This window comes from Podarcis filfolensis (assembly GCF_964270895.1).
Source record: "Podarcis filfolensis genome assembly, chromosome: 5".
In the NCBI taxonomy this organism is placed as follows: domain Eukaryota; kingdom Metazoa; phylum Chordata; class Lepidosauria; order Squamata; family Lacertidae; genus Podarcis; species Podarcis filfolensis.
This window is the reverse complement of record NC_139608.1, coordinates 29,072,640-29,088,602: the sequence shown is the minus strand read 5'-3', so window position 1 is coordinate 29,088,602 and position 15,963 is coordinate 29,072,640. Positions and strand designations below refer to the sequence as shown.

At 43.4% G+C, this 15,963-nt stretch overlaps 1 protein-coding gene across 5 annotated transcripts in view; it reads left to right on the top strand.

The window, feature by feature from the left end:
* NYAP2 (neuronal tyrosine-phosphorylated phosphoinositide-3-kinase adaptor 2) overlaps nucleotides 1-15,963 on the top strand; it is a 145,203-nt gene that overhangs the window by 83,162 nt on the left and 46,078 nt on the right. For all 5 annotated transcript variants that reach the window (XM_083613761.1, XM_083613764.1, XM_083613762.1 and 2 more), the window contains exon 4: nucleotides 12,923-14,020. In XM_083613761.1, coding sequence (XP_083469887.1) covers nucleotides 12,923-14,020 — 1,098 coding nt within the window. The remainder of the gene's footprint in view (nucleotides 1-12,922; nucleotides 14,021-15,963) is intronic.

Genomic DNA, 15,963 nt, shown 5'->3' with positions numbered 1-15,963 from the left:
AATAATATGAAAACAGTTCTGGAGCTGAATGCTCCCATGTTCCAGCTCCACTACCTCACCTTAGGATAGTGTCATAATCTCCCATAGGATCCTACTTTGTCCATGCAAATGTTCTTCACACAATGAGGGGAAAACAAATCTGCCAATTAATGGGTTAACTCAGTTTCTCATTTTTACAATCTTAAATTCAGTTCTCCGCATTTCTTTATGCTTATAAAAATTATTCAAATTTCTCATAATAAACGCATGAAGTTTTGACAAAAAATGCACAGTTTTGCAGACAACTTTCCTTAATACAATGCATTATGTACGTTGTTGTCACTGACTTAGGCATTTGTACGCATACTTTGCCTTGATCCATGCATCATTGTACACTTTGCTCTGCTGGAAAACTGCATTGCGAAATTCAGAAAAGTTTGATTTTTCAAAGGATGATCATGTTTTCGTTCACAGATCGTTTTTTTAAAAAATGTGGATTTGGCAGGTTCACCTTTAAATGCAAATTGAATTGAGTTTCTTCCCCATTCCTGCATGCAATCAAGAGAAACTTCAGTGAAGGCCCTCGGGGTCTCAGGCCTGAAGTGATCAAATGTGAACTAAAATGTGCTTTGCTGGTACCCTTCAACAAAACTGCATGTCCTGTTAATGTTTTTCTTTCCTTTTCCAAACTGCATAAGGTGGTGATGAGACAACCCATTGATAAACAAATTAGGGAGATAACAGCAGGAGGACTTTTTATATTAAAAATGGCTATCATGAGAATATTGGCACTCTGTCCCTACAGGAAAAAATCCTGTTTTTCACAAGTAATCTTTAGCGGCTTGCTAATTTTCAGTTTGAAATCCTGTCACTTGATTGGTAACAGTGAGAGTACATAGTGATATCAGTTTAATTACAGCTGATCTGTGGATGCACAGATTAATCGCCAGGGAGACTGCAAATACATATTGCTTTCCTCTTAATACTTTTTTGATTCATTGGATACTTTCTCACGTAATGCCACTGCAGATTTGCTTATGGGGCAATTCTTTGCAGAGTTTAAACCTTGCATAGTTTTCTTTGGTCAAAGTAACAGCATCTGCCATTTTTGATCTTGTTCGTATGGCATATGTATTCCCATGTGTGGCGTTTGCACATTCATTTGAAAATGTTTGTATAGGGGGGAAAGAAAGGGTTAAAATGTAGACCAATAGGAAAGCTGGAGGCGGAGTCTACCTCTTTATAAAAGGGCTTAACCCGAGGTTTGGGGGTGCTTAGTTGGTTGGTTTTAGTGGGTTGGTTGGTTGGTTGGGAAAGGCAGTTGGAAAAGCAGTTGGCAGGCAGTTGGAAATAGAGAGACAGTGCAGTTGGTTCTTGTGTGAGGGGAGGTAGAAGAGATAGAGACAGGATAAACTAAGACTAAGAAGGTAAAGAGTAACAACGTTTGGAATGCAGTTAAAGTTTGTTTGTGTCTGCAATAAACCACACTCTTCTTTATTAACTTGAGAACCTGACTAAGTGATTTACCAGGGAGGACCTGGTTGGTGGCAGCGGATTAGTGGTGTACAGGTCAATAGTCCAGGAGATGACCGGGGGCTCCATACGAACGCCACACCATGGTAAGGAGGTCAGCACAGAGCAGAGACACCAGCTTGCAAGGCTGATTGTGGGGGGCCAACATTGTGCATGCAATGTCCTGATGCCACAGATATAACACCTCACACCACACGCTTGCCATCAGGACATCGGGAGGAGATGGGGCAGAGCCAAACATGGCAGCTGAGGGACTTCCATCACCTCCACCGTGGGACTTCCATCACCTCCACCACCAAGGAAGAGGAGGAGGAGGAGGAGAAACCGGCTGTTGGGGCCAGGCTGTGGTCGACTCCGCGTTTCGCCTCCATGCTTTTTGGACATTTTTTGGGGGGGGGGGGGTTAGCTCCTGCTGGTCTAGAGAAAACTGAGGAGCATCAGAATACCCAAATCTGTTGGAGAACTGACTTGGGGATTCAGGTCCAAGATTCAAAACCAGCCCTGTGATTATAAACACTTCTGCTTCGCAGATCTACTCTTTCCACATTTTGACCCTGCATGGCTGGTGCAACCAGAGTCAAGAAACTGCCTCAGGTCGCAGATGCTGGGGGACAGGTATGTTGAGAGAGTCAGAACTTACAGGGTTAAGAAGTTCTGAGTGACGCTTCACATTCCGAGAGGTGTGTTTAGAACACGGAAGTGGGAGTGGTCGGTATCTCTGAGAGAGAGAGAGAGAAAGACACACACAGTGTGCGTGTTTGCTCCGTGGAGAGCAGCAGCAAGATGTGCGCTCTGTCGCCAGGAAATATATAGCTGTTGTGTTTGCTAAGAAATAAAGACTTTTAAGATAAGGAGACTGCTGCGTTTCAGCCTGAGTTATTACCACACGACAGAACGTTCCTGCTTCTGCTTCTGCTGTGTTTACTCTGCTGGAGTCATTGGTCTTTAGGAGAGGTCAGAGCCGCGCAGGGAAGTGTGCCGGACCCCCGGACCCCATCGAAGCAACAGGTTATGGGTGATCAGCAATAAAGATAAGAAACGTTCGTGCGTGTGAGAGACTGCAGCCAGAGGCCAGCCGATGAGACGCTGGTAAGGGTGACTGCAGGCAAAGAGGCTGAGGAGCAGCCAAAGGCCAGCTAAGGAGTAGCTGGAGCCAGCCGGGAGGAGCTGGGATCTGCCGGACCGGGAGGTGCTACTGTATCGTAAGTAGGCCGGGCCCCGGGGCAAGATGGCAGACAGCCATGAATCGTACTCCGTCCCTTTTGAGAGGCTGGACGGCAAGAACTGGGAAGAGTGGAGTAGGAAGCTAAAGGCCTGGCTACAAGCCAAGGGTCTGTGGGAGGCGGTGCAACAGGCCCCATTGCCCCAGCCAGGAGCCGGAGCAACGGCAGCGGAAATCGCAGAAGCTAATGCCTCGTGCAGAAAGAACCAGAAGGCCCTGGGAGCTATAGTGCTCAGCCTGGAGGGTTCGCAACTGCCATTGGTTGAGGGGCTTGAGACTGCGCAGGAGGCCTACCAAGCACTGGAGAGAGTGCACCACAGAACAACAGCTGGGGCAAAGATACACACCACCAGGCGCTTGTTTGAGATGAAGCTGCGTCCTGGGAACAGCATCAGGAAGCATGTAACTGAGATGCTTTCTGTGTTCAACCAGCTGAGATTTCTGCAGGTGAACTTCTCAGAGGAGCTGAAAGTTTATATCTTGCTCAGCTCTCTGGACAAGAGTTATGACAATTTGTGTCTAACTCTGGAGTCAATGGATCCGCAACAGCTGACGCTGGAATATGTGACCGGCCGTCTGGGGGATGAAGAAGAACGGCGTATCAGAGAGGGCAAGGCTGGCTCGGGCGGCTCCCCCAGTTGCAGAGGGGCCAGACCAGCGGAGTGCTCTGTTCAGGCTTTTTCCGTTCGCCGCTGCTTTGTTTGTAACTCCCCGGACCACTTGTGTCGCAGCTGCCCACAGAGAGCAAGGGAGACAGGGCAGGATGTTTCCAAGGTTGCTCCCCATGGGAACCAGCCGGGTTTCCAGGGCAACCAGACCAGAAGAGGGGGCAGGCGTGGGAAACCGCAGAAAGAACGCGCTCCAGAAGGGGAGGAAAACGCTTATCAGCTGTCTGCGTCTATGGCAGTTTTGGACAACAACAACACCTGCAGCGAAAGCTCCAAGGTTGGGGGCAGCAGGAAGTCAGTTGCTAAGGCAACAAAGAAGGACAACTCCAGAGGGGGGAGAGTCCTACGTTGGGTTGTTGACTCGGCTGCGAATGCCCATCTGGTAACAGCGCCACCTGATGGACAAATGTGGAACTGCAAGGCTGTTTCAACTGAGAAAACAGTTAAATTTGCTACAGGTTCACAGGGACATGTGACCCATGTTGCTAACATGTTTGTCTCTTTCTTGCAGGATGAACTGAAGGTCTATGTTCTCCCTGAGATAAAACACTGCCTGTTATCTGTACCTTGTCTCTTACAGGAGGGATATTCAGTGAGTTTTGAAAAAAAAGTCTGTACAATTTCCAGAGGGGGGAAGCAACTGGTACGTGTTGAGAAAAATCAGAACAACCTCTTTGTTCTGGAATCACCTCTGAAGGAGGGAGCTGGGAAAGAAAACATGAACACTCATGTTTCATGTGCATGCGTGTGGCACAAGAGGATTGCACACGGGTCTTGTGATGACTTGCAGGTGTTATCAGATTGCACCAAAGGGTGCAAGGTAAGAGAATGTGGTGCAACACTAAATTGCAGGGCTTGTAGAAAAGCCAAGAGCAAGGGATGCAGTTATCCCAGAGTGGAGAGGGTAACCACAAAGCCTTTTGAGCTTGTGCACGCAGACCTGTTTGGGCCTATGCCTCAGCCAAGTCTGGGCAAAGCCAGGCATCTGCTGATTTTGATCGATGATTTTACTAGGAACTCCTGGGTTTTTTCTCTGACAATGCAGGAGGAAGCAGCGCAACTGATCAAAGATTGGGTTGCGGCGGTGGAACAGAGGTTCTCCACCAAGGTGCAAGGTTTCCAGTTTGACCGTGGTTCAGAGGTCACTGGATCTGCTCTAAAGAGTTTCTTTCGCCAGAGGGGGATACGTCACAAGGTGACTTCGCCTCAGGAGAGTGGCGTGGCAGAGCTGAGGAGTAAGGCTCTGATTCAAGCTTCAGAGGTCCTATTGAGTGACTCTGGGTTGCCTCACAGTTTCTGGGGGGAGGCAGTAAAAACGGCCAATTTCACGATGAACAGGTGCTACAATGTAGTGGTAGGTGACACCCCATATTTCTTGCTCAACGGACAGAAGCCACAGGTGCATTTCTTCCGTTCGTTTGGTTGCAGGGCCATGGTGCCTGTACCAAAGTGGTTGCAGCAAGAGGGTGGTCCAAAGTACCAGGAAATGATCTTCTGTGGGTATGAACCCGCGACCAAGGGGTGGAGATTTGCATACCCAGAAGGTGATCAGACCAAGCTTCTGGTCAGCAAGCATGCTGAGTTCAAAGAGCAGCAGGGAAATAGTTCAAGGCGCAAAGTCAGCCATGACACTGTCTCAGATTGTCTGTCTGAATCCGAATCTGAGCAGGAGGGAGAGCCAGGTAATGGTGAACTGGCCGATGATCAGGATCAGGACCAGGGGGAGGCGTCTCCACAGGTTGTGAAAGGAGTGTCCAAGAGTGAGCCCTCATCTCCTGTTAGAGTGATGGAGAAAGCTCACAGACGGGTCAAGTCAGAGGGGGAGTCTGATGAAGAAGACGCACTTGCTGGCCCCAATGGGTCAGGAGCAGAACCCCAGTTTGTGCCCAGGCGGTCTTCACGGGCAACAAAGGGAATTCCACCTGAGAGGTTTCAAGTCACAAATGCGTGGGTTGGTCTCGCACAGTGCGAACCAGAGATTTGTGAGGAGACTCAACAGGCAGGTGGGAAGGTATGGGACACACAGAGGTCTGTAAAGGTGTGCTCACAAGTCCTCTCAGAATGTGATGCAAGAGGGGGTGTTGAGAGAGTCAGAACTTACAGGGTTAAGAAGTTCTGAGTGACGCTTCACATTCCGAGAGGTGTGTTTAGAACACGGAAGTGGGAGTGGTCGGTATCTCTGAGAGAGAGAGAGAAAGACACACACAGTGTGCGTGTTTGTTCCGTGGAGAGCAGCAGCAAGATGTGCGCTCTGTCGCCAGGAAATATATAGCTGTTGTGTTTGCTAAGAAATAAAGACTTTTAAGATAAGGAGACTGCTGCGTTTCAGCCTGAGTTATTACCACACGACAGAACGTTCCTGCTTCTGCTTCTGCTGTGTTTACTCTGCTGGAGTCATTGGTCTTTAGGAGAGGTCAGAGCTGCGCAGGGAAGTGTGCCGGACCCCCGGACGCCATCGAAGCAACAAGGTAGTGGTCTCGAAGTATTGAAGGACTGCCCCGAGATTCAGTTGCTAGCCCAGCTGACTTCTCTATGTGGAAAGGGGACATCCTCTTTATCACACACAGCAAAGAGCCTGGCACCAGCTTTGTGCCTACCCAATTTCAGTAGGCTTCTTCTATTGTCCTGTTTCCAAAATAGCTTTTTGGGTTTACCAAGAAACACAAACAATTCCCATCAATTATTGGGGATGGAAGGAAATGAAGTATTTAGCTGTAAATAATGTTAATATTTTTCCAGTTACAAACCATATTTTGTAAAAACATTTTGATCAGAAAGTACTGATATTTTCTCTCAGAAATAAACTCTCAAAGAAATCTAAAATCTAACTACTCTCTTTACAATTTCCCTACATGTGGGTTCCTCCTCACCAAAAAGAAAGAAACCTCTGGGTTTTTAAAGAAAGGCGTAAAACAACTTCTTTCCAAACCATTTGGTTGAAAACAAAACTCGTAGCCGTAGTGTCCTTTTTGATGAATTTTTATTATTTTCTTGTGGTTGTTCAAGGTTGTTCAGTTACACAGCTCTGATGAAAAATATGGTGCTAAAGTGAAAAGTCCAGAGGCAAAGGACCCTAAGTGGAGAGAGTAATCAGTCATTTTGTAATTTGCCAAGAACACTCTGTGGATGGATACTTCATTGTGGGAAAGGTTAACTAATTCAGTTTGGTAGAAGCAGAGAAGCAGAGAGCTGGGCCGGATCTAGACACATCAAAGAAGCATTTCAGGTTAAAGCATTGTAAATTTAAACAGGGAAAACAGGTAGAGGAAAACAGGACTCCATGTCGCCATCAGATGGCACAATGTTATATTGCACATACAATGCATATAAATTGCTTTTTCTTTACCAGTCTAGCTGAGTCCCTGGTTTCATGCAGAAGATAAGGCAGTCTGGAGCTCTCAGATTAAGTTCAGAATAACAGTGTTCACCCTTTGTGCCTTTGTTCCCCTTTATTTCACATTGCTTGCGAAATCTGAAGGACAAGTTAGTCATGACTAAGTTAAATTCCATTGATTCAAGCAGACTAAGTCTGGATCCATCCAATATATCATCATTCAAGACTGGCAGACATCTTCGTCCATGCTGTATACAGAGCTAAAACTACTTCTGAAACAATCCTCAAAATCATAGAAGCAACCCCAATTTTAGTTTCAAAATAAAGCCCTTTTCAATTTTGAAAAAAAAAAACCTTGACATTTGTGGCTTTGATTTTGTCCTAGGGCATCTATATCAGCTGATTTATACTGCCTGCAATTCAATTCACAAGGGGTAAACTTCATTGAGCACTGTGGGGTTGAGTTTCAAACCAACATCCACGTAATTGTGCTGTTAATCAGTCTTCAGCATTTATCATGGTAGTTAGGGTATGTTTTTAAATTGCAGGGATATACCACTGATACATCTCCAACCATAACTAACTGAAAAGTAGTAGTAGAAATGAGTTATTTATAGGGATCGAATTTTCTGAAAATCTGTGTTGAGTTCCATGGTTGTATCTAGAGCACAGTGCTGATTCTGTTTCCTCTGTGCCCCCCCCCCCAAATCTTCTCTCTTTGGTCTTGACAAGAAGCAAGTTACTTTTTACCGATTTTGCTAAAAATCCACACAATTCTATTATGTGTATTATTGTATGCATCATTTTGCATATCATATTGTACACACATACGCTCCAGATTTTCTAAAGAAAATCAGGCAGTATACAGACACACCCAAGAAGGCATGGCACTATATTAAAATTCTTATATATTATTACAGTCGTACCTTGGAAGTCGAATGGAATCCGTTCCAGAAGTCTGTTTGACTTCCAAAATGTTTGGAAACCAAAGCGTGGCTTCTGATTGGCTACAGGAAGCTCCTGCAGCCAACTGGAAGTCGTGGAAGCCCCATCAGATGTTCGGCTTCCAAAAGAACGTTTGCAATCCGGAACAATCACTTCTGGGTTTGCGGTGTTCAGGAGCCAAAACATCCAAGTACCAAGGCATTCGGGATCCAACGTACAATTGTACTTATAAAATTGTGTTGCAGAAATACAGCACTACATGGGTCTTGACTCTTTTATATGTACTATACGTATAATATATTGTTCCTTTTTGCATACAAGCAGATCAGTGCAAGAGGCAGTCCAATGTGGGCAAAGCTTTATCAGGTTGGAACTGCCAGATTCCTTGTATGAACCCATTTAAAACATATTCCTCCTCAGTTCCTAGTTATTTGTATATTTTCAGCTTTGACTGTAATGCAAATCAGGAGTTCAATGCAGAGCAAATTAGCCATTCACTCCCATATGCACACTATAATAGGCTATGCAACATCTGTCCAAGCATAGCCTGATAAACTGTGCAATCCTAGCATGTTTATGCAGACATGGGTCCTGATTAATTTAATGGGACTCACCCTGTAGTAAGCGTGGTACCACAGCCTAATTCTATGTGCTATGTGTGCAGGTGAGATCTCTAGAGAATGGCTTTTTCATTTCAGGGTTTTTAGTGGTTTTTTTAAGGGGATGCAGAGAGAAAGGTTGTTCAGCTTTAAAATACCTATTGGCATAGTGTCTTTATAAATGAGGAGGCAGGAGTTTAATTTTCCCGTGCACTTAATGTCATTCTTCTAAGTGGGCTGAATTGCACAGTAAATTAACTCCATATGGAGGTCTCAAAAGCTGGTAAACAGGTGAGGCACAATAGAAAATGACAAACTAGTTGCTGTTGTTGTTTTAATTGCCCTTTCCCCTCACACTCTGAGCAATCATGAAAAGAAATGTCACAACATAATTTCGTATTTCAATCTATTCTTATGCAAGAAAGGAGGTGGTGAGGACAAAGAGCACGCAGAAGTTCTAGAATTAAGTGCAGCATGTGGCAAGCATGTCTGAAAGCTCTACCGATCTTTTGTTCTGCAAAAATACCTCCTTTAAAAAATGTTATACGTGATCAGTCTGCTTCTTCAGTTGGGGTGCCATCAGATCTGTTTCAAGAACTAAGCTCTCTAGGTTAGGAACAGGGAACATACTGACCTCCAGATAGTCTTGGTCAACAGCTCCCATCAACCCTGGCTAGCATGATCAACAGTTAGAGATGATGGGACCGACAAGATCTGAAGGACAACATGTTTCCTATTCCAATTCTAGGTTTTGGAGCAGACTTGTATATTTACCACCCACAAATACATAAATCTCTTCATGAATATTCTTCTCCCTTTGCCTAAATTTCCATATAAAGTAATAAAATAATTATTAAAATAATTGGCTCTCTCTCTTCCTATATTATATTGGAGACCTCCATGTGTCTTTGTTTGTTTGTTTGTTTGTTTGTTTGTATAGCTCCTTTAGCTGGTTACTGGAAAGCTTCAGGTATGGCAGCAGACTGTAGTGTATCATTCTCATGGAGAAGGAGCAGTAAACTGAAGCTTAATCTAGACAGAATGAAGATGTTAACACTAGGAAGGCCTGTCAACTAAGACTGTAGGGAGTTATGCAGTCACTATTGCTCCCCACCCACATCCCGTTAGGAAAGGTGGGTGAAGCTCACCCTGCATATGCTGTTTTAGAGTCCTGGTATACAGGATTTCATTCCACCCACCCACAAAAAGGATTTGCAGGTAAGAAAACTGGGGTTGCATATCAATGAACCTACCAAATATGGGTGTCAGGAGTATGATTAAAAGATGGAATGTGGAATTGGATTCTGTGAAGCTATCTGCAGAACAACAGTGTTCTGTCCCATAAATACCTGAATTAAAATGGCGGTGTGTGTTTATTTAAAACATTTCAACGCCTGGACTCCATCAAATGATCTCAGGTTAGGGTACATCCATCAAAACACCAACATAAAAATACTTCAACAAATTTCTAATGATCCCATGAGAGCAATGAAATAATGGAAGCACATGTTGGTAGAAGGTTGGGTTATTGTTAAGGTCCTGAGGGATTTTAATGTATGTGTCAGAGGCCGGAAAGTGTGTAAAACACACACATACAAATGTGACAAAAAAAACCAGGGTAAACTCAGTTTTGCTTTTATTTAGGCTGTGTGTGTGTGTGTGTGTGTGTGTGAAATATGCAACAGCATTAATTTGTGCTTAATGGTGTGGGGATGTATGCATACAGCAACATACATGTGTGGCACTGCTAACATGCTTTTTAAATTTAGCAATAAAGATGAAAAGTGGGTATGGCAGGTAACAGAAATTTAGGGGGGAGGAATGTGGCTTGGTTCTAGATTAGGTTAGTTGAACTTAGATCCACCTGAAATTAGTATGACAAGTTAATCATGACTTAAATGCAATTGATTTAGTTGGGAGCCAAGTTGAAATCAGTGAGCCTGGATTCAGTCCCATGAATGGTCTGGGGAGAGTAGATGCAGATTTATTTGTTTTTGCCCTGGAGTACATGGTCTAAACCAGCAGGTTTCTTCTCGGATAGGTTTTAGTGTCTATAAAAAGACAACAGTGAATGGTGTGGATATCACAGAGTATGGCAATTGGCCAGAATGAGCCATTCATGGGAGTTTGTGTTCTCAGCATGCGTGGAATGTTTTCCTTGTCTGCTAAATGTCACAGTGCTAATGTAATGTTGTGCCTTTTTCTCTTGCACATAGATTGCCAAATAATTCCTTTTCATTGCCTGTGGGATGCTCCCAGATATCACATGCACACACACAAACTATCCATGCCAATAATTAGTTACACGTAAATGTGCAGCAACTGCCTACTTACCGTTGCACTTTTTATTTTGTTCTGTGATTACTGTAAGCAGAACTTCATTTCCCCAATAATTTCTTTGCTCTTAATATTCTGAGAAAGTAAGTGATTATTCAGGCAGGGCTTGAAATAACAGGAAAGTACACCATAGATCCTTTTAGATAAATTGTGTTATGAAATATTTACAGTCCAGACTTTGTGTGGGGTGGCGGGGAGGCAGAGGCTAAAATATATATTTTCTTTTCTCCGTTGTGAAAACTGCTTCATGCAAACAGTAGCATGAGCGATATAAGAGTCTTGTAAAGGGATAAGAGAGGAGGACCTCTCTTGTAGACATCTATCTTCCATATTATGCATGAGGGTGAAGTCAGCCGACCTTTATGCCACTAATTGTATTTTGTTTTCTGTATATGATATAACATGGCATTCATACACCAGATGAGAAAATGCCAGACGCTTCCACGGTGCACTTCAAACCATGTTATCTTCCTTTTCTTGACTGCGCAGCACAATGCAAAATAGAAAACACAGATAATGCCTGAATTATTGTTGGGGAATTGGAGAAAGGAGGAGGGAAGGAAAGAAAAGGACCTTTTCACTGAATGTAAAAAAGGGAAGACTTGGAAGGAACCTGAAGGTCACTTCATACAATCTCCTGTCCCAGCTCAGGACTTGCCACATCTAATGAAAGCCAACAGCTTAATCCATGCTGCTCATTGTGTAATGGAAAGCAGCATGAACCTGAAGCATATTGTGCTATAGGCACCTGTCAAAGTACATCCAGAGAACTCTAATTTATGGAACTGGAGGCACTGTTTCCAGTTCCTGAAATCCAGACTGATTGGCATTTGAATCCACCTTGGTTGCTCACCAGTCTACTCACGTGGCCGGCATTGGCACAGGATCATCATGGTCCGCATAGTTGACTCCCTGTGGTGAGCATAAACTGCGGAACAAGCTTCAGGTACACATGGGGAAGCCATGATTGATTCATGTCTTCTTCCTTTTCACATGGCATTTACAGATGACAAACAGTGTAGGGGGGAAAATACCACTAACACATATAGCAGAAATAGACTTGGCACCTAAAAATTAACCAGCGTCTGCCTGTTTCAAATGCATGCTATCTGTCATCACAGCTAAAGATTCTTACATCGCAGGGGGTTGTACTAGATGTTGGGTCCCTTCCAACTCTATCTTTCTAAGACTCTATGCATATGAATGTATTGTAAAGGCTTCAGTGGAAGTCTAGAAGGCTCAGTGTGTCCCAGGATCTTATCTGTTTCTTACAAATATAAACCCAGGAACAACACGTTGGACTGTCTTTGAAACTGCAAATAAAAACATTGCTTTGGGATCATTTCAATAGAAAGGTCAAGGATTTCATACAAATTAATCTCTACAGAATAATCAAGAAAGCAGTTTATGTAAATTTCTATGGTTATCTCAGTTACAGATAGGTAGCCGTGTTGGTCTGCCATAGTCAAAACAAAAAAATTTTTTTCCTTCCAGTAGCACCTTAAAGACCAACTAAGTTAGTTCTTGGTATGAGCTTTCGTGTGCATGCACGAAAGCTCATACCAAGAACTAACTTAGTTGGTCTTTAAGGTGCTACTGGAAGGAAATTTTTTTTTTTGTTTTGACTATGGTTATCTCAATTTGTTTTTGATTTTTTAAGAAACTTGGTTAAATTCAGCTCCTCCCAATCTAATTGCCATTTATCTAATTGTCATTCTAAAGCTCTGTACTTCCTAAAGCAAGCAGAAAGAAGCTGTTTTAAAGCAGGCTTCCTCAACCTCAGCCCTCCAGATGTTTTGAGACTACAATTACCATCATCCTTGACAACTGGTCCTGCTAGCTAGGGAGGGCCAAGGTTGAGGAAGCCTGTTTTAAAGGCTACAGAATAAGCTACGGCCAATAAGCATGCCTGCTCATTTCCCCATTCAGTTTAATGGATGTGCACTGTCATATAAGTAGATATAGGATTGCAGCCTTAGGATGTTAAAAGATTAGATCTCTCAAGTTCATCCCAAAATACTTAGGTGATCAGCAAAGGTTACTGCATAACATGAGGCACATTTACATTAGTTATCCTGAAACAATATCATTTTTGAACACTGGAGATTAAATCTAAAATACCAGTGAGCCTCATGAAGTCTGAATGGTGTTTTGTCAAATGTTTGCTTCCATTGCATCATGTAGTTCAGGAGAAATGATGAAACAAATCAGGAGTAAAAACAGAGTAGCTAAACTATAGGTGTTTGAAAGGTGGACAATGTTTTGACTAAACATCTGATCGATGTGTATTTTGGTTCCTTTGCAGTGTCGGCCAAACCAAGGCCTCACAGCGATGAATATACAAAGAAGGTTCCTCCCCCTAAGCCGAAACGGAACCCAAACACTCAGCTAAGTGCATCTTTTGATGAGACATACATCAAAAAACATGGCCCCACAAAGTCAACACTAAGCAGGGATACCTCCTTATCACAGGTCAGCAGTCCTGCTCCAGATACTGAGGAAGAAGAACCGGTTTATATCGAAATGGTTGGAAATATACTTAGAGACTTCAAAAAAGATGAGGAGGATCAAAGTGAGGCAGTATATGAGGAAATGAAATACCCCATCTTTGACGATGGAGGCCAAGATTCAAAATGTCCATGTGAGTATGACCATCACAGCTGTTCTTCTCAGTGTGCTACTCCCACAGTGCCTGACCTTGATTTCACCAAGTCCTCAGTGCCATCCACTCCCAAGGGTGTTCTTTGTGATATACCCCCACCATTTCCAAATTTGCTTTCTCATAGACCTCCACTCCTGGTATTTCCACCTGCACCAGTGCAATGCTCCCCAAATTCTGATGAATCTCCTTTAACACCACTGGAAGTCACAAAGCTTCCTGTGCTAGAAAACGTGTCTTATATCAAGCAGCAAGCTGGAGCTTCTCCATCATCACTGCCACCTCACACTCCAAGTCATCAAAAACTGGAGAAAGACCAGACAGCATCTCATGGAACTAGTACTCCAGGACATTCTTCTTCTCCTCCACATCCTTCTACCTTATACAGAACACAGTCTCCACATGGCTATCCTAAAAGCCACTCTGCCTCCCCCTCTCCTGTGAATATGGGTCGGTCACTTACCCCCTTAAGTCTCAAAAGACCTCCTCCTTATGATTCTGTACATTCAGGAAGTCTCTCAAGAAGTTCTCCATCAGTGCCTCATTCTACAGCCAGAAACATATTGCAAGAAGGAGGGAAAATGGTAAACACCTCTGTCAATACCTACGGGTCATCATCGCAAAGTAGTTCCCGTTCTAGAACACCTACCAGTCCCCTAGAGGAATTAACCAGCCTTTTTACCTCAGGACGAAGCTTACTGAGGAAATCCTCCAGCGGAAGAAGATCTAAAGAGCCTGCAGAGAGTAAGTGCTTCAAACCATGTATTTACTTATTTGACTCTTTACTGATGATCACTGAGATCAGTGTCATGCCATTGATCAATTTTTAACTGTGCAGTACCTCCATTGATGAACTATCCTACTGTTGGGGATTTCAGGAGTTTGGTGTGCTTGGCGCCATGCAACTTACTCATTTGCTTTTTGAGTTCCAGGGTTAGTTTAGGACTATTCATATAAGGCCCTTTTCATATCTGAGTTTGTATTTATTTATTTATTATTGATTGATTGGATTTCTATACCTCCCTTCATCCAAGGATCACAGGGTGGTTTGCAATACAAAAACACATAGATACTTAGCATACTAACAAACAAAACAATAACCACCACTGAATGATCATCAGAGAGTTTTCCTCTCTCAAAAGTCTCCCTTGCGATTCTAAAATGTTTAATGCAATGACAACCTTTAATGAAAGCCATGAAGGCTAGACAGCTATATATTTTTTAAAAGTATTCTTACCAAGTAAAAGAAAATGCTCAGGTCCCAAAATTGCTCTTTGCTGGTTACTGCCTTGTGGTTCTTTATCCTCACACTCAGGTTAGGCAGGAAGAACTTAATTTTTGTCGGAAGAATCAGAGGGCACAAAACAGGTGGCGCAATTGACTTCCGTCCTTCTCGCCACTCACATTATGTTGTCTCTGCCTTGCCTTCAGCATGTCGGAAATGCTTTTGATTCAAGTCCTTGGGAAAATGAATCAAGCGCAGGCAGGGATTGTATTCTAAGCCTTTAGTAGTTTAACAAAGTAAGTGAGCATGATATACTTTCCCCTGCAGGTCCTATAAAACCACTTTATGAGTGAGTCTGAGGTATCTTGAAGCCTGTATAGCTGAGGTGCTTTTATTTGAGAAGGGTTTTATTTTCTAGTCCTGGGGTTTATGTAGCAAGTGGCAATAAATTACACCTTTGGGGTGGAAGAGCAACACTGAACACACCCTGGTCTAATGTACTTGATAACTGCATTTATGGTGTTACTTGCAGAAAGAAATGAGCCAGATTGCAGATGTGCGTGAATTGTGTGGATTCACTTTCCTCTCTCCTATAGACAGCACTTCTCTGATCATTGACTGGAATTTGCTTCACTTATATGGAACTTTGGGAGAGTTTAGGAATCTAGGATTGCCTTATACCAGGGCAAACTGTTTGACTATGGAGTCCAGTATTGCCTATTCTGATCAGCAGTGGTTGTCCTGGGTTTCAAACAGAGGCCTATGCCACAATCTACTACCAGATTTGCGTTATCTGGAGATGCCAGGGATTGAATTTGGGATATTCTGAAAGCAAAGCATATGCTCTACTACTAAACTCTTGTCCTTCACTATCAAAGTATTTGATCTCCCCATTGGGGAACCAAACCCCTTGGTCACTACCATGGCAGAAAAGGATGCTGTCCACTATGTTAATAAGGTTTTAGTGGCAGCACCATGGGAATTAATCAATTTATTCTTAGGTATGAGAGAGAGAGGACATACCGGTACAAACTAAGAGAGCCAACTCCTAGGGGGCCGTGGGGGCTTGGGCCCCTGCAATAAAATATTTGAGGGGGCTGGGCCCCCACAAAGTTGATGGGCATTGCCATTCAAATGGTGTGTGTGCACCATGTCACGTGATCGATTATGTGGGGTGGGGCTTACCTGGGCCCCCCACAATATTTTATTATTATTATATTTTACTATTTATACCCCTCCCATCAGACTGGGTTTCCCCAGCCACTCTGGGTGGCATTCAACATATATTAAAACATAATAAAACATTAAACATTAAAAAACTTCCCTATACAGGACTGCTTTCAGACAGTTTGGGGGTCAGAAAACTCCATACCCTTCAACATTCATCCGATGAAAATAGGCATGTCCTAACGAAAAGTGGAAAATAGGGAAACTTGGAGGGTCTGCTGTATTTGTGTTAGGA